At 35.6% G+C, this 27,632-nt stretch overlaps 1 protein-coding gene across 1 annotated transcript in view; it reads right to left on the bottom strand.

The window, feature by feature from the left end:
• Window positions 1-27,632, bottom strand: part of LRRIQ1 (leucine rich repeats and IQ motif containing 1) — a 115,990-nt gene that overhangs the window by 53,981 nt on the left and 34,377 nt on the right. The window contains 4 exon segments of the mRNA XM_074869400.1: window positions 348-455; window positions 16,674-16,793; window positions 19,356-19,494; window positions 22,963-23,439. Coding sequence (XP_074725501.1) covers window positions 348-455; window positions 16,674-16,793; window positions 19,356-19,494; window positions 22,963-23,439 — 844 coding nt within the window.

Raw genomic sequence — 27,632 nt, 5'->3', positions numbered from 1 at the left:
AACTAGCAGATATTTCAGTTCAATGACCTTTAGCTGTTCTGAAAACATTCAGCTGCTGTCATATAATGCAGATCTTAGTATTTTTAGTGTGTTAGCTAGCAATTTTTAATCCATTGCCAAATGTACAGATGAGGCACATCATCTTTTTTTTTCTGCTACTGTGAAGTGTTGAAATAAATCCAAAATAAAGAAAAAACTAAGCAAATGAAAGAAAAATCTAAAAGAAAAATTGCATCTGGAGATGAGGAGGAAGTCTGAGACTTCTAAAAGTAATTGTGTTTTTCAAGTCAATAGATTGTCATATTAATCACCCCAGAATAGCATATCCTTAAGGAAGGAATAAAGACTGAAGAATAAGAAGTTTCTGTGACATGTTACCTTTGGTTTGAGAGCAGGAGTGTTTTTGAAGGGAAACGGGTGGAATCTAGAGTTAGTCATTCCTTCTCTAAGGCAGCCTGCATGAATGAGTGAAGTCAAATAGTGCACTGATAAAATCAGTTTAGTTTTGATAACTTTTGCAAAGTCTCTTTTAAATTGTCTTACATACTGTTTCAAGTGTTTTCAAGTCATATATCAGAACTGCCACCTGCAGAGCAATCACACTTAAAACACCTTTGGAGATCCTGTATTGTACTGTTTTATTTTAAACAAATCAGATTAACAGTATTTGTGGGTTGTGGGTTTTTGGAGGGTTTTTGGTTTTGTTTTGTGTTTTAAATAAATGCTTATCATTTCTCAAATTCTTGTAATTTTATCCCAACATTGTTAGTAAACCCTTACTTAAAAAGACTGCCAAACTGTGAAAAAATACAGACCTAAAGTATTTAAGGGCCTAAAGAACATGAACAGCTTTGTCTGCTGCTTTTGACTAATTGAGTATTTTATATCCAAAGGTAGGTGCCTGATGCTGTCAAACTTGCTTTTGTTGAGTTGAACTGAATTGGTGAATAGTTTTCTTTGAAATCTGGGGTTAAAAAAGTGAATGCTATATGCACTTATTCCTTCAATTAATCAATTTTAATGTAATGGAATAATTTGCAAACTAAAATGATAGCTTGGAATGAAGTGTGACAGAATTAGGTGTTAACTGGTGTCTCTAGCACTTCAAGACAGAATTCAATTTTCTTTCATAAAAATAAAATTTAGCTTTTGATTCAAACTCAACCTGTATATGACTTATTGTTTCTTATATGTCCTTGAGTTTTTGGACATGTTCTTTCAATATATTCTGATAAGTGAGAGAAGTAAATTACTCCACACAGTAAGTAAATACCTCTGAAGAATTTGACTTCACTTATACAGGGCTCAGTCACCCAGGCTGTTCTTACTTCAGCAGCAAAAAGGCTTCATTCTTTTGAAAATGTCTAATTTATAAAACCAGACTACCTTTTTTCTATTCATAGAATATTTTAGATTGCACTGATTTCTGACCCTGAGAAATTATCCTAATTTTGGATACATTACTGTGTAGTTTGTATAAACAGGACTTTGCACAGCCTTAGATTGTTGAAAAAGAAGGTCTTCCAAGCCCTTTGAAATTCTGAGAGACAAAAGGATCATATTCCAGCTATTTTAGAAAGATTATTTCAGGTACTGGTTGCATAACTTGGTGACTATAAACCCACTCTTTTTATTTATAACGTAACTGTGAACCAGTATTCTTCTTTTTCTTTCATTCTGGCCTAGATTTTGAAAATAATTTTTCACTAAATTTTGACTATTTTCATGTCTAAAAGGGATGCATTCTTACATCTTTGATTCATTATTTCTGGAATTCCCTATTCTTTGATTACAGTATATTTTGGTTTTCATTCTTTTATTTAATAAATCTGGATAAATTCTATGCCCTCATTATTAACAGATAATGTCTCTTCACCACTCTTTCCTTCTTACCATTTCATTTCATGATAAATATACAACATTATCCTTTTTACCACACCTCCTCTCTCAGGTGGCTGTTTATGTTAAGAAATATATGTTAATAAACTGTAAAGTCATGCAAGAAACAAAATGTATCAGATTTTTAACTGTTACATTTACTACAACCCACTAACCTATCTCTTCTCAGTGATTACTCTTATGCTGATAATGACTGAGTGGTTGATTCAAACAATTTTCATTAAAATTAAAAAAAGTCACAGTTAAAATCTATTCCAGAAGCAGATTGTAGTAAATCAAATCCCAAAGGTGATCATTTAAAGATGTGAAATTGGTACAATTCGGACACAGAAGACTGACAAGTTTGTATCTCACTAGAGACAAAGCTATGAAATATTCAAGTTTTTCAGTTGCTTGGGGTCTATGGGCAGAATGGTTAAAATGAATAATGATGAAAAAGGGAGAAAATCTGACCAAAAACTTACAGTGAAATTAGATATTATTCCTCCTTGTCCTCCTTGAATTTGCTTTTCAGTTGCACTATGCAATTGTATCTCTACCTTTTCAGATGAGAATTTTTTACTTTTCTAAGTGTGACCATGCAGTCCAGTCACAGGTAAACTCAATGTCCACAAAAGATGTGTCTTCAACTTGCTGGTATATAAAGGTATATGAAAATGGCAAATTTCTGAAGTATTTTTTTCCTCCTCTATTGGCAAAAGAATCAATGCAGCTGCAAGAGAGGTAGAGTTCCACTTCTTGTACAATTTAAATGTTAATCAACTTAATTGGTGTGTACAATGATGTGTCCATCAATTACCTGGATACTTAAATGTCTTATATGAGTAGTGAATACAATCCAAGATCTACTGTCAGATTTCAGGGCAAGTTTGCATCCTAGCTATTTGAATTTTTACCTTTCTGATGAAATTTTTTGTGACAGAAATCAATAAAATTGTGAAACATAAAAACTAACATTCCAAAGCTGTAGTTAAATTTTTGGAACAAGAATCACTTAAGCAGTACACTAATTGAATCCTTTTGCTTTATAGTTGTATCATAACCCAATTAAAGTTCTTTGCTCTTAATATTTAGGTTGAAACTTTTCTCACAAATATTTTCTTAGTCCAGTTTTTGCCATTTATTAATTTAATATTCTCCACAGTGGTTTTATTTCTTTCATAGCCTATAAAATGTCTTTCAGTATTCTAAGTGTTGAAAAGAAATATCAATGAAAAAATAAAAGCATGATTTAAAGGTACAAATATGCAAGACAAAAAAAAAGATAGCTGATTTATCATTAAGCATATTTGGCACTCCTAGGAATGTGTAGCATATTATAAAAATATACCACACTGTCATTTGCCTTAGCCAACAAAAATAAACACATAATTGATTTTCAAATATATGCTTTTCCACTATGTTTATCCCTAGACATTCTGACAGCACCAAGTTCAAGAAACTTCTGTCCATATATTTCCCATAAATACTATAACTAATGCAAAGTTTATGACATTTACCAATACCTAAGGCAAAAAAATAGATCCATTTCTACCGACATTTTCCACTAAGAGGAAAAAAAAAACCAAACCACAATATCTGAGATGAATTATAAAGCAAATACAATGATAATGTTTGATTGTATGGTCTACATAAACAGTTATAGGCATACTCTATTTATGTGTATTTCTAAAGCCAAATTAAGGAATTGATTTCATAAATGATGTGGTATATAACATAGTTTTAGACATATGTGTAAATCACATACAGTTGATCTAACACACATTAGTTCATCTGAAGATATCTTTTACGCTTCTATATCCTCCACACTTTTACTTCCAGTGTTTGTTTCAAATCAAAGACTGTATTGACTACTTTTAAAAAGTTTCAGTTTTCACAAGCACACAAAACATAGACTTTTCTAATTTTTTATTAAAACTTTACAGAAATAAATTCACTATAATTTATTGTTTGAAACACATTTTTTAAAACTTGACAAATTTTTCAAAGGTTTCTTGTTTTTTTTTTCCCCTATACTTTATCTTAGTTTTCATTTAGCTCCTGCTCAGGACAAACAAGATACTTCCAAGACCAGAAAGAATACAGACCACCAAATTCACTATTAAACACAATAAAATTATCCCTGATATCATTCTTCAACAAGAAGAAGGTGTGAATACATTTGGGTTTGGGATTTTCTTTCTGAATTTTAATAATAAAACTTCCATAGTATTAGCTATTTCCATTTATCCATTAGGATCAAGAACTTTTTATCCTGATTCACAATGCATTTTTAATCCTTTGAGAGTCTAATCCTACAGGATTTTTTCTTCCCTTTGATTTTGTAGCTCATCAATGAACTCTGGAGGCTTAGGGATTTCTTTTATAGCATATTATATATAATCTTTTTCATTTCGTTATTCATTTTTCAAATATTTATTCTACCCATTCCTTTGCAAAATGTAATTACTATTTACCATCAAACATTAAAATTCTGTGGTCTCAGAAGCAGAATCCAATCCTACAACCACCAAAGTCAGTGAGAATGGCGCTACTAACTTCAATGGGGACTGTATGACTACTGAAAAGCAGAGTTTTAGTGTAAGTGTTATTTATACAATCTAATTCTAGGTATATTTTATATGCTCTGGATTACATTCGAACTACTTAATATTCTGTAATTACTATACACGTAATTTGGGTTGTTCTGAGTCATATTTAAACCATGAACAAAAAATAGCTCACAGGACACAGTGTCAAATCTACAGTCAGCGTTGAAGCATTTCTACAAGTAACTGTCCGAATTGTGAATAATGCTGTCACATATTGCCTTTCATCTCTCTTAGATCAAGGAGGATCGCAAGAGTATAATAAAAACCAAACCAATCCCTAAAACTGTACTATGGTTATAAGCAGAGGATGCAAGAAGGCATCAATAATACAGGCTGAAAAGAAAGGCCAGCATTTGATACATAACAACTCTGTTCTGTGACAGACCAAATATCTATCTACATCAGTACTCTGCTTCCAGAAGAGTTCAGTAGCAGACACTTATGGAAAGAATGAAAGAAGCTGGATTTGTTGAGGACAATCCTTCCTTTGTATATTCCTTCAGACCTTGGAAATTGGTGGTTTAAGGACTTTCTGCTAACATCTAGGAAAAGATTCCACAACTTAAAACAGTAATCTAACTTCTTATGACAAATATAACCATCTAGTCAGTGTGTTTGCAAGGTCACCTCTATGTCAATCCACATGGAATGCAACTCATTTACATCACTCAGAGCATATAACTGCTGAAGTGGTGGACTTCAGAATCACAAGATGAATCATCACCTGACAAAACCATTAAAGTGTTTTTGAAAATTAAGGAGAACTAATACTTTATACCACCTTCCTTTCTTCTTTCATTGACTCATTCACTGTTTGCAGGACAGCAAAGGTTCAGACAGAAGAATTATTTTATTGATATATATGTAGTGCTTTTGTTTATATGGTATCTTAAGATAAAAATAGGAAAATTACCCAGAAGAATATAAACAAACAGAAGAAAATTAATATCCAAAACTCACTCTGAACTCAGAGTCATGACTGACTCTTGAGCACTACAATGGAATAGGAGGAATGGGAGGGGAAAAAAGCATCTTTAAAAAAAAAAAAAATTACACATTACAATTTCACAGAAACAGTGTGTGGAATTCTTTGCTTTTAAAAAAAGATTCACCTGCCTGATTTTGTCTCACTTGTTTTTCTGGACTTCTCTTCCCCTCAGTGAGGAAGGCCATTAGTATCATTTTCAGTCAGAATGGTCCTTTTTCAACCAGATTTTACAAAGTATCTGCCCTCTCTACATTCAAATTTGTTTTTAATAAGAATAATATGTAATAAGAGTAAATAAATAAACCCTCTATAGCATACAAATTTAAATAAAGTTCTTCAGAGTGGAGATGTCCTTGATTTAGACTTTCCTAGTTTTTAGTGAGTATATATGAATAGTGCAGGTAAAGTCTAGTTCACTCCAAGAAAATAAAACAAAAAGTTAAAAGAAAAAGACAAATGAAAGACAGTACTTTAATCCCAGGCAGAATGTTCAACAGCATTGTATGACTATTTCACATAAGCTGACAAAATTTCTTTTTGGGCAATATATGCCACATGAAGAACTACTGTTCCTAGTGTTAGACATCCTGTAGATTAAATAGTTGCTCAGACTGGGAGGGGGAGTGGTCAGGCAGAAAGGTGATGAAGGTTAGCCTTGTGGATACTCACAATAGAAAAGGGCATACCACAGCCAGCCCTACTGTACTGTCTTTCATCTGGCAGAAAGATGTAACTTTCTCTCTTGGTTCCTGGCAAACATATTTCACTCTGTGGGGTATTTCATTCAAATATCATGCTACTCCAGGACAACATCTTTCATTTCTTTTTAAACTAATCTTAATTTCTGCCAAGGCCTAAGTATTCTTTTCTAGTAATTTCTTCTCTAAAAGCATAAGTAAGTTTTGACAAACTTCTTAAGAAATCAGAAATTTTTAGCCCTTACAGCTGATACAGAGGACTAGATCACTTTTCTATGCTCATTTATATATTACTGATAGACAGTGATTGAAAACTTCCTTTGAAATTAAAGATCTGAATATTTTTGTGTATTTAGCCTTTTCTTTCATCCAGTCTTGTTAGGAATCAGATTACTCTATGGGATAGCTTTTCTGAGTTCATGCATAAAGCTTAGCTCAGTGTTAGGAAGTTGAATATCAATTCAGACGCAGACTTTTTAAAAAACTTTCAAACCTAATATAGTATCAAATATGAACATCCTTAACTGAAAGTTGCATTATTATTCCATTTCCAATATCACAAAATTTCAGTCTAAGTTCTGCCATTTTAAAACTATATGTAAATGTGTTGATTTGAACAATGTTATAAAAAACTGTATGCAGCGTTCTTTTTAATTAGACAGTTTAGTGGATAAACATTTTACAGAAAAAAGGTGTCTGAACTGCAAGCAGTAGGAAAAATAGTCTTTTTCTCTGCATTTGTCTTTCATGCTTTTTCACATATTTTATGTGGTGAATATAAATAGGTTAACACCCTAATAAAGATTATTTTAACTTTTGGCAATGCTTCTCTTTTAACCCTGTCTTTATATAAGACAAGAGAATTAGGAAAGAAAGCTGGGCATGGCTGCATTCTTACAACTGCTAAAGCCAAACAATGTTTCAAGCAAAAAAAGTAGCAAGTATCTGGATTGCAGAGAAATCTCACAATAATTAATTGATGCCAAGAAATGTTATAGACTTACAAAAGCTGGTTAATGAGTAGAGTACCTTCCTGTAGGAAAATTAGAGGACAAGCAAAGTTGTGCAGTTGTCCATTTATAAGAAGGATATATTGACAATTACTGGAAAAATCACCATATTCTGTTAAGAAAAACATTCAAGAAAATTTTATTGGGGAATGTCTTCTCCAAATGTCATTTTTCCGAACTGTTTAATCAGGTCAGAAAACTAACCGTTCTCTTAAATTCTAATACATATGTATTTATATTTAATATAGTACCTATGTGATTTCTTTAAATACATATGACTAAAATTATGGAAATAATTTATTTTGGAATATACAAAAGTAAATTAATAATGAAAATTTCAGGGACCCTAAAAGTTTTCATTCACAAAAAAGGTTGAATGTATACATATATAATTAACTCTCAAAAAGTCTGAAACTTATTGTAGTTCAGGTCAGTCATTCATGACCTATGTGACCCAAAATTTTATAGAACTGCATTTTTGTCTTAAGCCTGACAGTGTTCAAACGAAGCTCTGGGTCCTACATCTTTTTCTGAATACAGGAATAAAAAATACAGATGGGTCAACGGTAACCTCAGCTTCAGAGGTTAGACATGGTTCAAGTAGGCGTCAGAAATGTATGCTTCAAAAATCTTTTCAGATCTATACCCCCACCACGTCAATAAACATCAGGCACCTGGCAACTTCAGGCAACCCCTCAAAATGTCTCTAAGACCCCAGATGCAGTCTTCCCCCACTAAAATGACAAGAATCTTCCCCTCTCTGACTCTGCCACACTACACAAACTTTAGCTGGTATGTCCCTATAGGCCTTTTTCCAAGTTCTACCTCTGTGAAAACAAACAAAACTTTCAAGGGGCAATTAAAAAATGCAACAAACAAAACAGCGAAGGGATCCTTCACCCCCACCCTCTAAATACTGTACATTCAAAGAATACACAATTTCAAAGGAAGAAAACCCAAAATGTTCTATCAAGTTTGGGGAATAAATACTAAAAACAAATTAGAAAAGAAAGCAGTACTTCAGCTTGCAGTTTTGTCAAAGGAAGGGAAGTCAGGCAGAAGCACAGAGTAATAAAAAATAGACTAGTCACAAGTTTATAGTCATCTAACCTTTAACATGTTTCAAAGTTCATGTCACATGAGAAATTTGATTCAGTTTCAAGACAACTTTTCCTTTTTGTTTAAAAGTCCCTATTTCAGAAATAAGAATGAAAAGGTATTGCAAGATAAAGAGCAAAGAAGGGCTAAGTTTTAAGTATATATTTTTTGAAACTGATGATAACGAATCTCTAATTACACTAAAAATGTTTAATTCTAAAGATAGGTCTTAATCATTTCTCAGCTTCACTTATACTGTCCTCCTTATATGTCACTAACTCTTCTATTTGAAATTAATTATGCACAAATGAATCCAGAAGTTGAAATCTGTTGATTCACAACTGTAGTCTCAGCACCTCAAATCTTTTGGGACCTGCACTGCTACTCCCTGAGGAAATTCAAGACCTTCAGGAGTTGATTCTTTGGGATATTTTCCTGTTGTAAACTCAGATCAATAGATACTGCTATTTCCGTATCACAATAAAATTTTAAAGTATTTTTCATACAGAAAAATTGACTAGAGTGAGTACCAGGAGACAGTTTTATCAGTATTTAGCATTTAGGATTCCTTAGCCCACTCAATTCAAGGACAAACTAAATATAAAGTTAGTTTTTAGCTAAATTAAGATTGTGTTATAGGGTAAGTTATGGGTTTTTTTTCCCTTCTCTGTTTCCAGTATTAGAAACTCAAGAATTGCATGGTGAAGAAAGTCCATTAGGGCCCTAGATCCTTTTCTGTGGTGCTGTTTCCTAGACAGTCAGCCCCTAGCCAACAGTGTTGCATGGGGTGACTCTAGCCCATATATTGGACTTTGCACTTGCTCGTGTTGAACATCATGATGCTCTGGTCAGACTGTTTACCTAGCCTGCGCAGGCTGCTTTAAAGAACACCCTGGTCCTCCAGCTTACCAACCACTGCCCCCAATTTGGTATCACCTGCATACTTGCTGAGATTGCACTCTGTTCGATCATACAGGTTGTTAATTAAAATATTAACTATTTTGGACCCCCTACTATTCATGATGGGCTCCATTAACTACTGTCCACGAGTTGGATTTTGCACCACAGAACACAACTATTTGAACCTGGCAGTCCAGTCAATTTGTAACTCACCTTATGGTCTGCTTGTCCAGCCCATACCTGAGCAAATTTTGAGATTAAGACTGTGTGAGACTGTCAATGGCCTCGCTAAAATAAAGGCTTGCAATATGCACTGCCCTCCCCTTATTCATAGTGCCAGTTACCTTGTGACAGAAAGCAGTGAAGTTGATCAGCCCTTGGTAAACCTTGGCTGCTCCCAATCACCTTCTTTCATGGGTTTAGAAATGGCTTCTGAAAGGATTTCCTCCACAACCTTCCCAGGAACTGAGATAAGTTTGATTGGCCTCTAGTTCCCTAGATATTTCTTCTTGCCTTTCTTGAAGTTGGGTGTGATGTCTGCCCCTTTCTGGTCACCAGCAACCTCCCCCAGTTGTCACAACCTTTCAAAAATGATAGAGCGACCTCAAAATGGTATCAGACAGCTTGTTCATTCCCCTTGGATGCATTCCATCTGGTCCCTGGAACCTGTATATGTTCAGGTGAGTTAAGCTGTGCTGTGGCTGGATAACATCTGTTATGTTCTAAACTAAAAGGCCTTCAAGCTCCAGGCAACAAGACATGTATGGATTTAAGTGGAGGAGAAAGAAAGCTGACATCTCACTCTCCTCTTTGGTTCCTCCAAAAGTACTGCTATTTAACTCAATTGCATTATTGGCTGCATCAATGGCCTCTTCTCACAGAGCAGAGACAGTCAGTTAGGAGAGCTCCTGAAATTTGCAAATAGGCATTACTAAAAAATCTTTTTCAATGGAAATCAATGTATGTGGACATGCTAAATACCAGACATTTAACTAGATCCTTTAAACACAATCTATACCTACACTAAATTGTCAGCTTTAACATTATACAAAACTTATAGGGAAAATTAGGGAAGTTAGATTCAATGATTTGGGATCCTTAGCTCAGCTTTCAAGAGACTCCAGATGTAAATGAACTCACTGAGCAGAATTGATGGCTTTGTTATTATTTCCATTTACAATGCTGCATTTGGCTTAGAATAATTTTCCTTTGAGGCTACAGTAATGAGTCTAAAACACCAGAGAACTAAGACTTTTTTCACTTTTATACATTTTTCCACTGCTTGGCCTGTTTATTCAATTCTGATGCTTGACTTTAGAGAAATAAGACTAGGAACTGTAATTAATGACATCACTATATTTTGATATGTCATACAAGCTAAATATAATTTTAGAAAAATACTACACCATTTGGCTAAATACATGTTCCAAATGATATCTTTAGTGTCATGCAGCATTAGTGGGCTTTCTTTTGGAAGGTATTTGTTTGAAACTGGCTATTTAACCAAGAATTAGATAGAGACAAGCCATGAAGACAGTTTCTGTTAGAAAATTAAAAGCATTTCTGGTGGCATCAAGAACGGAGATCTCATGGTGGAAGGCCAGAAAGCAATCAGAGCACATTCTGCACAAGCTGCGAAGCTGGAGTGTTAGCAATGGCCACAACTCCCAATAGCTGTGTTTGCATTTATTTTATCTGATACTGACTGCAACAACCTACTTCTCAGGCCAGGATATCTATCAGATAGCTAGAAAAAAAGATTTCAGCATTTTAGATATGTCATTGCTGAAAGAGGTAGAAAAAAGGCTTTATGCATCTGATGATGCCACAGACTGAGAATGGCATGTGATTCACTAACATAGCAGCTGAAGAAGCAGGATCATATCAAGAGATTGTTGATACACACTCATTGAAAAGATTGATCTTCCAATATGTTGCTTACGAGAGAGTTTTTCCCCTCCTTTTTAAAAGAAGAGGATGGATCTAATGAAATTTTCATCATATGCTTTTTTGTTTTTTTACAACACTGTAACTTTATAAGAAATTTGATGAAAAAAGGATCACATTCTTTGCAGTATACAATACAGAAAGGCTGGATTCTGATCTGACATTTAAAGCAATTACAAGAGCTAGACATGCATAAGAGTGTCAAGATACAACAAATGTTATGGGGACCTTCTAATCATAGGCTACACTTATTTCCTGGCACTAGCCAGAAAAGAGCAATCACTGTCACAAGCCCAAAATCACAAGCTCACAGCCTGAGACAAACCATATCATGAAGGATTATCTGAAAAGAAAACAAAACACATTTTATGTGTCCGGTTTGGATATTTGATAAGGATATTAAAGATGGGAGATGTAAAGAAGTTGTTGCTCTAATTGTTGTTTGCTTTTCAAGAGTTAGCACATACGAAGTAGTTTTTATACTTCTCCCCTCCCTCCCGAAAACAAAATAAAACAAAACAAAAGCAAAGCAAAACAAAACAAAACAAGAAAAACAAAACTGCTACCTAGTTGCCACAGAAGGTAAGCAAAAAAATAGGAATGGCTATGTGTTTGAGTGTGGATATGCAAAAAATATGAAGGAAACTCCTTGTCAGTAATTTCAAATGCTGTCAAAAAGACTGGGATTTTAAAATTCTACATAATCAAGCTTGGAAGCAGAACAACTGTCCTGGATTTGGCTGGGATAGAGTTAATTTTTCTTCTTAGTAGCTAGAATAGTACTGTGTTTTGGATTCAGTAAGGGATTTGGTATGAGAAGAATGTTGATACTACACTGATGTTTTCAGTTGTTGCTAAGAGATCAAGGACTTTCCAGCTACCCATGTCAGCCCATGTGCAGGTGTACAAGAAGCTGGGAGGGAGCAAAGCCAGAGCACTGGACCCAAATTGACCGATGAAATATTCCATATCATGTAATGTCACACTCAGTATATGAGGGAGGGTCAGCTGGGAAGGAGGGGGTTCTTTCTCGCTTCCAGGATTGTGATTGCAGAACCTTGGTATTTTGGGATTGCTAGCCCGGAACGGGCTGGGTATCAGTCAGTGTGCAGTGAGCAGTCGCGTTGTGCATTACCCGTTTGTACTTTCTATTATTGTTATTGTTTTATTCTATTTCAATTATTAAACTGCTTTTATCTCAACCTACAAGTCTTTCCTCTAGCCCTCCAATTTTCCTCCGCATCCCCTGGGTGGGGGAGGGTAAGCGAGTCGCTGTGTGGTGTTTGGCTGCTGGCCAGGTTTAAACCACAACAACACCACTTTGTCTCAGGGCAACAAATTTATTCCCTTTGATGAAGGAAGCAGTGATGGATTTCTTTTTAGCTTGGTTGCAACTCACAAGGTTACTTTCTTGTTCAAAAAGTATGACTAGATAGCCCTGATTTAAACTAAATTCAAAAAAATGAAGTTTTGAAAAACACAATACCTACTTTCTGTGCCATGTAACCATCAATATTAGTACTTATTTTGATAAGAACAAGGCATATGTCCATATGCTGACTCAGTGTAGGAAACCAATCATTTATTCAATATCCACTGTTTTGAGTAAAGAATTGTCTTAAAACTGATCATATTCAATTGGTTTCTGACACACTGGAAAGTTCAGCCACTTTGCATTTGGCTCACATCATATTCTCATCAGGAAAACAACAATGCTGATGGTTACATAGTATAGAAAGTAAGAGTTGTGTCAAGCAAATGTGTTGTCAGATTTTGTCCACCAGAGGTAAAAAGAGCTCTGCCTTGTAGATCATTTGCTACATGGATGGACTGCTGATGAAAGATTGTCTTAAGATCAGCCTTCTGGAGCATATAGGCTGGAATTCTCCAAAGTCCACATGAAAGACATGAAAATATCACTAAATACCAGGCTCATACTTTCTGAGACATGTGTTGGCCAGATCTTTCATCTCATCTGGGATAGCCTGTTTAACATTGCACAATACAACTGACACAAAACACTACTGCCATCAATTGCCTCTGGAAGTCTTTGGCAAAGTACAGGAGCTGATATGAATACGAGAAGATATCAGTAACTGTTCAGGTGATATGATTACTATTCATGCGATTGTGAGCAAGATAAAGGCCCTTCCACCAGTTCAATCACATGCAATCCGATTTTCACGTGATGCGGTGCCAAACTTGTACTAAAAATATACCACTGCTCAATGTGCATAAATGAAGTAAGCAGATCTTTGGCAAAGACTAGAGATTTTCCCATGCTGTTTTGCAGCCTCACCTTCCACAGAGCACTGGGTACACCGAGTTTATAATGAAGATATTAAACAGTAATTTAATGAAGACTGGTGCTTAATGACTTATTGCATTGATATTAGCAAATGGTTTAAATAGGTGCTTGCCCACTAGTGATTTTGTAGGATGCCAGATAATACCGAATAAAATCATTATGACTGAAATCTACATAATAGTGGTATAAAAAAACCCCAAACAATGACTACACCACAATATAGCGGACTATTTCAAAAACTTTTGGACAAGACAGTACATTTGTACTGGTTTGCAACAAGGAAAGGTTCTTCTGCCCTTCTCTCTCATTTCACTCACCCTAACCAACAGTGAAATCTGCAGTACAAAATGGTGTCCAGATATTTTTCTCTTCCTTCACACCCTAGCATATGGGATCTCTTAGCCCAGCAATATGTACTCCTCTCTACACACTTGTTTAAGGCCAAACAGATAGCCACTGATATGTGTCATCATTTGGCTCTGCTTCAGCACTTTGCTATAAAACACTGAGGCCAGAAAGGAGGGAATAGGAAGTATACACTGGTCCAAGCTTTTGCCGCTTGCCTCTGCAGAAGTAGAAAGTCATGTGATTTGGTATCATCTGACTGCAGAGAACGAAACAGCTAAAGACACATGGAACCAGGCAACCTAGGACTGAGGATGGCTAGTCTGGGCTAGGCAGAGCAGAGTGTAGGCCCATTATAGTTAAGCCATGCATTTCTCACAGTAAAACTCTTCAGTACAGAAAAAAAATATGCTTGAAAAAAAGAAAAAAAAAGAAAAAAAAAGAAGGTAAAAGTATGAAAAATATTGAATGGTATAAATCTAGTTACAGCCATTAATCTTGAACACTGAAATGCTCACTCACTGAACAAAGTATATCCATCATGGGCATATACATTGTAAATTTATCACATACACTGTTCTGTAGAAAACAGATGTTCCTGTATTTTTCATCACAAGAAGCTAAGGGCTTGAGTAACTTATTTGATATCAGTCTCCAGTTCAGCCTTTGAGCCTGTTGTGCAAATTAAAATGTCATCTCATGGTTCTCCTGTCATGATCTGAACCTAAACACTTTCTCTGAGAATTCCTCCCTAAACCCATGTTTTATTTCTTTCCTAATAAACTCCATAACAATTTGAAAATAAAAAAAAAAAAAAAGGAAGAAATGTGTAGCAACACCAGAGGGTGATACTGTGCAAGGCTTTCTGAAATGAGCTGGCCTTTTTTTCCTGCCTTCCCCACTCCTTCCTTTTCTCCTTGGCCTCAGGAGCAACTGCCCAAATGCGATTGCCTTGCTGACAGACAGACGGAACAAAACTGCCCATGTAGTTTTCAGTTTACCAATTAAAAAAAAAAACAAACCCACAGGATTATTTGGGCCAAACAGAGTGAAACGAGAATGGCTCAATTGAATTACATTATATAAGACTCTGCCCTACTGGTTGAATAATTCAAAACAGGATATTTCCCTTCTTTAATATACGAACAGATACTTCCTTCCTGTGTGAAGAAGTAAATCCTTCAACTTTCTGCTTTTTATTATTTTAGAAAGAAGCCAGGGATCAGAGAACATCAACTAATGAGACTGTTCTTTTTTGTATATATATTTCAAATTAAAATGAAAAAAAATCCTAAAATTTAAGCCAGATCTCTATGTTTACACACACACATTTCCTGTCTACCAAATGATTCCTGGGACTCTTGCCTCAAACATTTTGCATGCTCATACAACAAGACAGTAATTATGAAAATGTATCTTAAAATAGCTGCTGAAAGGGAGAAGAAAAAAATAAAATTACTCCAAGTCATCAAATGATTGGTAATAATTTCATACAAAGCCCAACTATTTTCTAAGGGGAACAGGGTGGCAAAAGAAGGCTGATACTCAGATGACTGAAGACTGATCAACTGTAAACTGCACTGCTCCAACTAACAACATATTTGGTTTCATGACTCTCTATGAGCCCTACAAACATGTGATCATAAATAGGATCTAATCCTGTCAGCAGCAGGGCTATTGCTTCAATCTCCTTTGCAAAGTTACAGTGGAATATTGACAAATGGCTCTTGCAAAGATGCAGCAGCTGAATAAGCACATTCAGGGACAAGGGTTCATGAAAAAAAACCTCTAGAAAACCTCTAGTCATCTTAGGTCTCAAATGGTCACATTGCTATCACGGTTTTTTTGCTTCACCTGAAACCATTAAAAAAAAAAAAAAAAAAGCCAACCAATGTGAATAATGAGAGAAAGCAGTGCTCCAGACAAATATATAGGTAAGTCATCAACAGCTGCCTTACTATGCATACTGAGTCTAGAACTTCCCACATAGACTGTGTCTTTTGAAGCTATAAAAGATAAAATTGGATTAAAGATTCTTTTCCTTGCTAACTGAATGACAAGATTGATCCCGTAGATATTTTTATTTTTTACTTAATTATTGCTAAATTCACATTTTGAATGTAATGTTATTCCTCAAATTCCTTTAGATCCTGCTTTTATTTAGACTGGAAACTTCTGAGACAATTTCAATCCTCTGAAACTGAAAGGACATTATTAACTCTATACAACTTGTAAAAATTACTAGCAATAACTTCTGTATTTTGTGTATCACAGATCATCTAACTATGTTTTTTTCTGATTTAACTATACTTCTCTTAATAATTTATTACTGTATTCAGACTAGTGATCTGTTTAGCACTTTACCTATAAGACAAAAGAAGAGCTAATAAGACTGCTTCACCTCTGGTTTTTTTTGGTTTTTTATTGGAATTCTGCAACACTGAATCTCAGCTATATTTTCTATATTTTCAGCTATATTATTATCATTTTATCATGAAAATGAACAACATGGACACTCAAATACTGTTGACATTATAATCTGTTAGTAAAATACTAAAAAGCTAAAGATTTTAGAACAAAAGTAGCTGTTTCCTTATTCTCATTCAATTGTCCTTTAACTGTAGAAATACGTGGGGTTCTATGGTGGGTGTGACATTAATAGCACAATAACTACCAGAGCATCTCAAAGAGCAGGAAGCAATTAATCCATGACAAATACATTTAAATGAGCTATATATACCAAATGCTTCTTTATTTCTGGACATCCAACATGTTAATTCTAGTCCTGGTAGTCCTTTAAATTTCTTTTATTTCCAACCCCCTCACGATTGCTTAAGAAGAATAATATTATTTTTTACATTAAGTTTTTATGCTAATGACTGTGCTTACTTCAGAAAACGTGAAATCATCCACATTTATTACTTCATAGTCATCCTCCACTTCATCACTTTTAACAGCTGCAATAGCACTGGCCAGTTTCTTTCGCAAAAGAAAACCCTTCCAAAATGCCTAAACAAAAAATTTAAAGCATGTTATACAAAGCCATAGATCAAACCCAAATCCAGATTCTCTATGTTATCCCATTAGGAAGATAAAACATCTTGGGCCTTGGTTTAATAGCTCAATGATCTGTTTTTTGAACTTTATGTGACATTTAAAACTACAAGACAAATTAAATGCCAGCATATGTCTAAAGCTTAGAGTACTCAAGAGGCTCTCCACAAGTAAGCAGAAAGGAATCCTGCAACTCCCTCAACTACAAACCTGGGTCAACTAATTAATTATTTGACAATTCCTTCAGGGACTATTATAAACTGAAAGGAAAGGCTATTTAAGACAAAGTTGAGTGTCAACTTTCAAATTACTGAGAATAAAAATACACTTGTACTAAATGTCTTATAGTTTACAAGTAGCAATTCTTGGAGACATCTCATGCAATCGACCTAGGTCAGTTACTCTTTCTTAACTGTCTAAGATCTTTATTTAAAAAAAAAAATATTACCAGTAGGCATAATCATATCTAAGAAAAAGGAGCACATTAGGAATTAAGTGCTAAAAAAAGAGGAAGGGTGTTAGGAACACATGCCAAGCCATAGAATCAGATCCAGGAAAACATTTCAAAATTACATAGATGAAATTAAGAAAACTAAATTCAGGACAGCAATTTTCCCCCTAATCAGTATTTGACATCATTAGAGTTCAAGATGCCCTAAGCATTTAAAACACCATGCAAAAAAATTTCCACTGTTCTGAAAAATGTATTGATGTCCACATTTAATGGCTTTGCAATGAAGGCACTAAAACAGGAAGAGTAAATCTCATATTCTGGCTTAATGTTTAGCTTTTAAATTTTTAGGAAATTATTGTTTAACTGCATAAATTATTGAAAAAGTTAATGGTTTTACACACATACTTCCTGGTTATTATAAAAATGATTAAATGTATTAGAACTGCTTTCTTACAATTTCATTGTTGTTATTTTCCTACAGATCTTGATAACCATCCAGATAAAATATCCTGATATTACTGAGTGACCAAATGACAAAGATATTTCATTTAACAAATACAATTAGTTTTTACAAATGCAAAGGAGAAAAGCAATTGTAACGGTATATGCAGAAGGATAAACTGTAAGGCAGCTGTTAACACAGATCTATGAAAGCATCAGGTCAGTGTTCAGTCATGATCAAAAAGAAAAATGATATTTTAGTAGTTCTTAAGAAACAATATGAAAACTGTCTTACTGTACCAACCTGTGATATATCTGCCTATGGAATTCAGTTCTAGTCACTTCTTTATAAAATTTTATAATAGAATGACGTAAAGGTTCAGAGAGGGACAAAAACATAAAAAGAAGTACAGAGTAATATGAAAAGAGACTAAATGGACTAAACTTTTATTTACAAAAGACTGAATATAAAGGATGGATATAAGAGAGATCTAAAACTCCATAAAATGCACCGGAGATAAATAGGGAAAGACTCTATTTTTGTACTAACTTTGAAAATTATCAGGTCTGAAACAAATGAAAGGAAATACCTTTTAATTTGTGAAACTCATCACTTTATTATATAGTAGAGGTCAAATATATAAGGTCAAAAATGTATTAAGTAAGTTTATAGAGATCAATTGTTAATATACCAGCTATACACTATATTCCATAAACAAATTTTAGCTCAACTTCCCAGGTAACTTACTGCTGTAATATGATTCTGTACTTGTCCTTTTTTTTAGTATGCTCATTTACTAAACATTTTGCTACTGCCCATTTGTTGAATAGATACTATCGAATTACTTGGATTTTCAGTCCGAAAATGGAACTTAGGCTCCTAAATCACTTTGTCACTGTTGACATTTTTATAGAAGACTTACAGTATTGAATGTTTTAAAGTTAACTTGAAATCTAAAATCAGTACAGGGTTCATTTGCTTAAAAATGTAGAAAAACCCATGAACCCTGGTAACCTGGCAGGTAAATACTGTATCTGATTACCAAACTAAACAGAGTCAAGGCATGGACTTAAATTCTTGCACATAATCCATTCTGTTTAATTGTTAGCTCAGTATCTACCATAGGACAGCCTAGGCCATGGTCTGTTCCCAATGACAGTATGGATGAGGCAACCCTGTTTTGGGGAGATGGGGGGAGAAGGAAAGAGATGAATAGGTAGGATAGAAGAGATGGGAAGAGTAGTTAGTTGTATAGATATCAGACATGATGTACCAGTTATGCAGTGTCTGTCAGCTTAATAGCATAGACATACCTCAGTAAGAACACGGGCATAATATGTCTTAAACATAATACTGGAATTAAATCAAGCAAAACTAATTCTGGGAAATTCTTGGTGAAAAAAGGGAAAATATTTTTATGTTTCTATAAAACTTTTTGTAAATAAGTCTCTCTTTTAAAAACATCAAGGTTATGTTGATTAAATAAAACAAAATGTTTAATTATGAAACTATTAATAAAATCATAAGCAAAAATAGAGAGAAGATGACAAGTACACAAAACTAGTAAGATTTTTTTCTTACTAAATTTGCAAAATAAGTAAAGAGAATACCATAAACAAACCTGGATTACTGTGGCAGCTTCATGCTTCTGTCTCAAAGCTTCTATAAACTGATGATTCTCTCTTTTGGTGCAGCCAGTTTTCCTTCTGGCATTGTACTGCCGCCAAAGGGACTGGATCACTGGTGTTGTCATATGTGGCCTCATAGAGAAAAAAGTACCTCTATGAATGCCATAGCCTCACCAGTACAACTGGATTATCAGAGCTGCCAAACTATAACCATAAAATATAGCACTATGCATTGGAAGGTTCTGCCATTAAACTGTTAAGAAATTACAATCCAGATGTGACATATATGTTCAGAAACACTGGAAGATATTCACATCACATAACTTTAGAAATTCAATTATCTAAGAGGACTAATCTCTGCTGGGCTCTGTTCCCTGTATATTCACTGGAGTAGAAGAGTCTTCTCAAAGGAAGGATTAGGAGCAGAAGTAGTTTAACAATGGCTGAATAAACTATTGGAGGGGTCCACTTATCTGCACTGTCTGTATAAAAAAAAACCCAAAACACTGAAGAATGCTGAAAACTGCATGAGACAAATATCTCCAATGGAGCAGACAGGAAAAACTGAGAAAGTGCAATTTCATCTTTTGCCTACATTTACCCTTCAATTTAACTCTACTGACCACTGGTTATATATGTACATTTTCTAATTTGCTTATTGTTTAACAAGCACTGATTAGACTATTTAGATTTATTCAGTGATTGAGCTTTCTAAATATATGTTCAATTAATTTATACTGATGGAGAGAAAGTTGCCCGGGAAACTGATGGAGCAGCTCATCCTGAGTACCATCACACAACACATGCGGGACAACCAGATGATCAGGCCCAGTCAGCATGGGTTTATGAAAGGCAGGTCCTGCTTGACAAACCTGATCTCCTTCTACGACAGGGCGACCTGCTTATTGGATGAGGGAAAGGCTGTGGATGTTGTCTACCTTGACTTCAGTAAGGCCTTTGACACCGTTTCCCACAGCATTCTCCTGGCAAAACTGGCTGCTCGCAGCTTGGATGGGCACACGCTTTGCTGGGTAAAAAACTGGCTGGATGGCTGGGCCCAAAGAGTTGTGGTGAATGGAGTTAAATCCAGTTGGCGGCCGGTCACGAGTGGTGTCCCCCAGGGCTCGGTTTTGGGGCCACTCCTGTTTAACATCTTTATTGATGATCTAGACGAGGGGATCGAGTGCACCCTCAGTAAGTTTGCAGATGACACCAAGTTGGGTGGGAGTGTTGATCTGCTCGAGGGTAGGGAGGGTCTGCAGAGAGATATGGACAGGCTGGAGCGATGGGCTCAGGCCAACTGTAGGAGTTTCAATAAGGCCAAATGCCGGCTGCTGCACTTCGACCACAACAACCCCCAGCAGCGCTACAGGCTTGGGGAGGAGTGGCTGGAGAGCTGCCAGTCAGAGAGGGACCTGGGCGTGTTGATTGACAGCCGGCTGAACATGAGCCAGCAGTGTGCCCAGGTGGTCAAGAAGGCCAATGGCATCCTGGCTTGTATCAGAAATAGCGTGGCCAGCAGGGACAGGGAAGTGATCTTACCCCTGTACTCGGCACTGGTGAGGCCGCACCTCGATGACTGTGTTCAGTTTTGGGCCCCTCACTACAAAAAGGACATTGAATTACTCGAGCATGTCCAAAAAAAGACAACGAAGCTGGTGAAGGGTCTGGAGCACATGTCGTACAAGGAGCGGCTGAGGGAACTGGGGTTGTTTAGTCTAGAGAAGAGGAGGCTGAGGGGAGACCTCATCGCCCTCTACAACTACCTCAAAGGAGGTTGCAGACAGCTGGGGATGAGTCTCTTTAACCAAGTAACAAGCGATAGGACAAGAGGGAATGGCCTCAAGTTGCACCAGGGAAGGTTTAGACTGGATTTTAGGAAGCATTTCTTTACAGAACGGGTTGTTAGGCATTGGAATGGGCTGCCCAGAGAGGTGGTGGAGTCCCCATCCCTGGAGGTGTCTAAGAGTCGTGTTGACATAGCATTTAGGGATATGGTGTAGTTGAGAACTGTCAATGTTAGGTTAATGGTTGGACTGGATGATCTTCAAGGTCTTTTCCAACCTAGATGATTCTGTGATTCTGTGAAGTTTAATGACAGGTCTGCATTATGACTTTACGATCTTGGAATCCTTTTCTCCACAAAATTATCATTTCAGTTGGGCAGTGGGTTCAAGAAAAGACATCTAAATTTCCCCCAATATTTACATATTTTGTTTCCCTGTGCAGTGCATCTATTAAAATAGAGGAGTATTTTTCAGAAAAAAAATCACTTTGGAGGTTAAGCCAGAATTATACTTTTCCTAAAATGTGTTTAAGTTTACCGACCCAAAACATGGTTTATTTATAAGCTTTTAATCTATAAAAGGCAGTAGCTGAGTTAAAAAAAAAAAAAAAAAAAAACAACGACAACAAAACAAACAAAGAAAAAAACCCTCTAATGGTTTGTATTCTGCATGGAAGAGACCTTACACAACAGACTTACGAATACATTTAAAAGATTAACTAAAAATTCTAAATGAACTATTTAAAAAATATTTTTCTGAAACGTTCATCTTCCATAATAGACTACTGTACTCTTACTTTCAACTTCCTGAGAGGCAATGATGAATTCTATGGTCCTCCTGAATGATAAATTTTATGACAAATTATTAGTGTCTTAAGTACCCACTAAGCACTACTACTCATTTACCTAAGTCTAAACAGCATGAAGAAGTACATCTTCCATGCTTGCTCTTCATAGTGTTCTCAAGAGATGTATTTTTGAAACTGAATTCTTATGAAATTATAACTGAATTTTTGTATCTTTAGGACAAAAATTTCAGTTTCTGTTTTCCCTGACTGTACATCCAGAACCATACAAACCAGCAGCAAATGCATTACAAAGAGTTAATAAACCAGTCTGTTTCATGTCGGAGAATATCTGGGGGCACAGAACATGTTGAACTGGCCCTTCACCCCTGCTTCTACTTTTAAGAAGCAGGTTGAGGCATGCTGGAGGAGTACCAAGGGCAGGGCAGGCTGTTAGCTTTTCAGTCATCACAACAGCAGGAGACTGGCCTAAGGTCAAGGGAGTAGGATGGTAGATTTAAGCAACTTTTCCCTCTTGCCTTCTAAATGATACTGACTATAAATTCTACACAGATGAACCTTGAATGACTGATGAATAGTATAGCATAAAAGCCTTACACTAGTTTGCAATTTAAACTACCCCAAAATTCCTGCAAACCATCCAGCATTTTCATTCCTAACATTGTATGTGTCATTGAATTCATGTCATAAATATATTGCAAAAAAAGAAGAAAAAGGTAGGAGACCACGGAAAAGTTTTCAAATTCCCTTACTATATAGCATTTAAAAATTATTTTAGGTACATACATAACTATATTCTAAAAATATCAGCCGACAGAATACCACAAAGGATGGCTGTTAATATGAAAGTCTAGCGTGCATCACCTTAAAATAACTCTTCATTGTCTAATAAGCTTAAAAATATTGTTTTCTTACTACCAGTTCTGTGCTGCTGTTTTGAACAAGAAATCCCCACTCCTATTGCCTATCCATATAATCTATTTGAAAGCAATCTGACATCTCTCTTACCTTTCTGTATCATTCTCAATGTATTGAAGATCTCTTCTCATATTACTTGCTGCTATCACTGATTGTTGCAGTGTGAGTTGGGCTGACATGTTATTGTTGCCTTTGTTCTCCCCACTGTAATTAATACAAGATTCAGTGCTCTTCTGCTTCACTCTCTGATACTCTTTATTTTCCTTTTGGTGCACAGGTATGGAGGAGTTAATGAATGTGGCCTGAATATGGCCAGTAGTAATCCATCTTTTGGAAGGATCCAACAAGACCTGTTTATTTTCTGTCGCACCCATGATAAAGAGGTTATTTTCCTGTAGGCAGCCAGTGGATGTTTGCTTTGAATGATTTTTCAGTGCTTCTGGTCCATCTCTGTCAGTAATGTTTAGTTCACCATACTCATGTGCATATCGGTGTTTAATACTAAGTTTCATCAACTGATTAAAATACCAGCATTGTCCCTGTGCAGAATCAATAGAAGAGGCAATTCTGAAAAAAGACAAAATGTTTTTACATTTCAGACTGTAAGAATGCTCTTTAAAAAATATATTCCCTCTACTATTTCCTAAACTACCTTGTATTTTCAAGTATCCTTACATGTTTCCATATTCGTATGGTGAATAGTAATTACTCTGACTGAAAACCAGTTTCAGTATTTATAAATCTTAATTTCATTTTTCTTTTTTTGGCAGTATTTAAAATATACTTACATATAATAGATTGCTTATTTTACTCTGACCTTTTTTTTTTTTTTTTTAAATGTTTCAGTCCGTTTGAAATAGGCACTAGGGCATGCACTTCACTATCAGTTTTCTGTGCAGTTAGAGGCATATGAAGCCAAAAATTTTAGAGGATTTCAGGCAATTTTCTTATAAATCCAGTAATAGCCTTAATAATCCAATTTTATCTGGAAACTATGAAAGCTAATATAAAAATAACAGTGGTTTTAAAATTCAGATTAGAACTACAGCAACAAAACCCAAACTTAGATTCAAACCAACAAACCACAATGCCTAGAGAGAATTTAGGAAGACAGAAACTTTTAAGTACAGATATTTGTATCAGTATAAGGGAAGGTGCTAGACTGAAGCAACATTAATCTACAAAGCCTGGCTTTCATTAGTTCTTTGTGTTACACCATCTAAATGACGAGGATGAGTAAGAGCAAATATGAATGAATTGTTACAGATTGAGAAGGCTGTCTATTTGGACACTGTTCATCATATTAGGTATCAGGTACTTTTGGAATCACTAAAACATTTTCCTTTCATAGCGTAGATAGATGCAGAGATCTGTAATCCGGCGCTATTTTCAGAGGAGCACAAAGTCAATGCTAGGTCAGCAATCCAAGAGAAAAAGTAGCAATAAGTACAATTCTCTTGACAGTCTGGAAAAAATCAGGTCCTAAGAGTATAGTTTGAATAACAGAATTTTCCTTCATCATTCTTGAAAGCTGAAGCTTTTATAAGCTTTTATTGTGAAAATACTCTTTACCTATATAACTATTTCCTCTAGCGAAGTTCATCTAAGAACTTTTTAGATTTTTAAGAACATACAGAATCAGATCTTACAAGAGTAAAAAAGATTCCAACTCTTCCTCTGCTAGTGCAACTTCAGTGCTATTGGACAAAATACGAATGGCTAACTTGGAAGCCAAATCCACGCAGGCTAATTACACGACTCACTGTACATTAGCTGTACATTTGATTGACCATTACACAACATTACTCCTACTCCTGTTAATTCCACAAATATGACATTTTCTAAAAATATTTAAATCAATGCATATATTTGCTTAAGGATCTAACAAATTCTAGCTGTCTCCTACTACACAGTAAGAATAGTAATTTCTTCAACATGAAATACTTAAAGCATTAATTAAATACTTCAGTTAAATACTTTAAATTAGTTAAAGTATTTAAGAAGATAAATTTAGTACAAGATCATTACCAAAGTTCTACAAAACATACTATGGTGGGAAGACAAAAAAAAAAAAGTAAAAACGCCCCAGAATTCATTCCCAGCTTTTGTTTTCTTTTGGTTTGTTTTAGTTTTGTTTGGTTTTTTGTTTGCTTGAGGATTAAAATATTGCAGAAAACCCCAGAATGTTTTATATATTAGGCATAATAAACTTCTGTATGAGAAGTATATCCTAAGTATACTTGTTCATTCTCAAAAAACAAAAATGAAACACCGTAACAGTGACCAGAGTAGGATACTTGTGCATCCTCTTCTTTGACAGCTGCAGGGGCATCTCAAGCAGCTGTTTCACCCTTCCAGTGGCTATGAATGTGGCAAGCAGAAATGGGAGGGGAGGTTGAAGGCAATTGAAAATTCAGGCAGGGAGTAACTGTGTGGTCACCAGGGATCATGTATTACTTTTTTCACATAAGCTGCTTTTGGGCAGATTTTCCAAGCAGTGGTTGCAAAATACACTCTTGTCACTGTGGGCATGCATCCTATCTCCCAGCTGTCACATTCCCTGGCAATCTACAGCTATACTCTGATTTTGTAGGATTTTTAGGCTGCCCTCTGTGTAAAAGTGGCTTTCCTTTTAGGCAGTCAGATCAGCCTGAGTTTCAAGAAATGACAAAGGAAGCTGTAGTGACATCTCAGAGAATTACGAGCAATGAAGTGGCTTGGAAACTATATTGGGGGTTCTCCTGCAAAGGTGAAGCTCCAAAGCCCAGACAAAAGATATTAAGATGGGGCCAGAGTGTTAGGTGGCAATCAGCTTGGTGGTTCCTTTAGGTGAACAGGGATTTCAGACCTCTCTGGAGAAAAAAAGAATTATTCAACAGGCTTGGGGTAGAGCTATCCTATCAATGCACTTCAGCTTTCGCAGTGTCTCAGAAGGACCGTGCTTCTGAAGACAGCTTATTCAAACCACAGAAAGGAAGCTGCTATAATGGAAAATATGCAGGACTGATTTACTTGTTTAATGGAAAAAAACACATATGAGGAAAGAGAGAAGACAAAGTAAGAAATACGACAGTATTAAGACTTCTGATACCACAATATTTCCTTTTCAGTTAATGTAAATTGGTTGTTTGCCTTTCAGATTTTTTTGGCATTATAGGTCAAGGGGTCTGAACACACTAACTCTTCTGGAATTGCTTCTTGGTTCAGACACAACCAAGGTTTTAAGCATAAACTGACATCTAGACAAAACAAGAAATGGGATCATCCTGATGGAAGCACTAGTGCCCATGCTGCCTGGCTGCTTAATATGTAATGAAATGTAGATGAATATGGCAGTCTTGCTACAGCAAAATTTTTATGGTTTCCAGCTTTGACCAGCACATTCCCTCATGTTTAATGGTGACCCACAGCTTTATTTTGATCTTAACAAGTGAAAGTAATTTATGCCATATGTAAATTTTAGTATAGCCACAAATGATGTACTGCTTTTGCAGTGGGAGAAAGGGATAATAAGCCAGAAAAGGAAGAAATGGGTCTTTCATAGCAATGTACAAATGGTTCACAAACAAATGCTAAGAGCAGAAAGCTACCTGTAGCCTTCCTACCAAAAAGAATCCTCTTAACTTGTGCTAGGATTTTCCAGGGACTTCGAGGAAAGATGAAAGCATTAGAATCAGATTTTAATCTATTTGGAAATTCAAGTCAGGCATTTACTGACTGCTACAACTTCAGTCCTAAAATCAATCCACCAAGAGTATCCATCATTGTCTTCTTGGTAAAATTAGACCAAACCCTGCTCAGTTTCATATGCAATGTTTGGGGAGGGAAGAGTAGAGGTGGGGAGGAGCAAATCCCCACTGACACCACCTGGGAAGTGTAAGGACTCATGCACAGGCTGACTTAACAGATACGGAAAAGGACAAGCTATTCACTCTTAAAGTCCTTTCAGTGGAGTTTAAATCAGCCAAAATGTTGCTACTCTGAAAGTTTAAGGTGGCAGTGGAAGCTTCTTTACAGAGCTGACACATTTTGTATAGAATTTCCTACTGCAATTGCATCTGCAATGACTGTCAGATTATTCAAAGAGCATCATTTTGTCAGAATGAGACAGTAAAAATAGAAAAGTCAGCAGAACAAACCTCTCAGAGGCAAAAGGGTCAGTGGACAAACAAGTTGGTTCTAATCAGCAATGGCAGTTTTCTCCTGGCCCTTGCAGCTAAATCATAAATAATATTCCATCCCTATGTGTGCTAGTTAAAATTTTCCTTAATGTCATGTTTTTCCCTTTGCGGCTCTTCTATGATTTTTATAATTCTGATACATAGAATATTCAAATAGTACACTCCAATTTTAACTGAGCTTTTGTTTGTCAAGTGTGCTAAAAACTAATTTGTCTTCAGGGAGACTTCTATAAGCATCATTACTGATGTTCAGCTGCAGGTTACAAAAGTCCCTTACAAACACATGAAAGAGGTCACTGTTGACATATTCTCTCCTGCAATACCATTTATGAAATTCCTGTCATTTTCACTGTATTATACATACAGTATTTATAAAGTCCAGGTTCCACTAGCCAGACATCTGCATATCTGATGACTGAAAGCAAATTACTGCAGCCAAGCTGTCATAGTATTTTTTTATATGATTACTGACTACAAGACATCTAAAGATTATGTGACAGAAAGCATTTATTAGAACAGAGAAATTTAAATTTAAAATATGTTTCATTCTTAAGTATGGCAAGAACAGTGAAATTGCAG

The sequence above is a fragment of the Strix uralensis genome, chromosome 5 (assembly GCF_047716275.1).
Source record: "Strix uralensis isolate ZFMK-TIS-50842 chromosome 5, bStrUra1, whole genome shotgun sequence".
Classification (NCBI taxonomy): domain Eukaryota; kingdom Metazoa; phylum Chordata; class Aves; order Strigiformes; family Strigidae; genus Strix; species Strix uralensis.
This window is presented reverse-complemented; position numbering and strand designations above follow the sequence as displayed.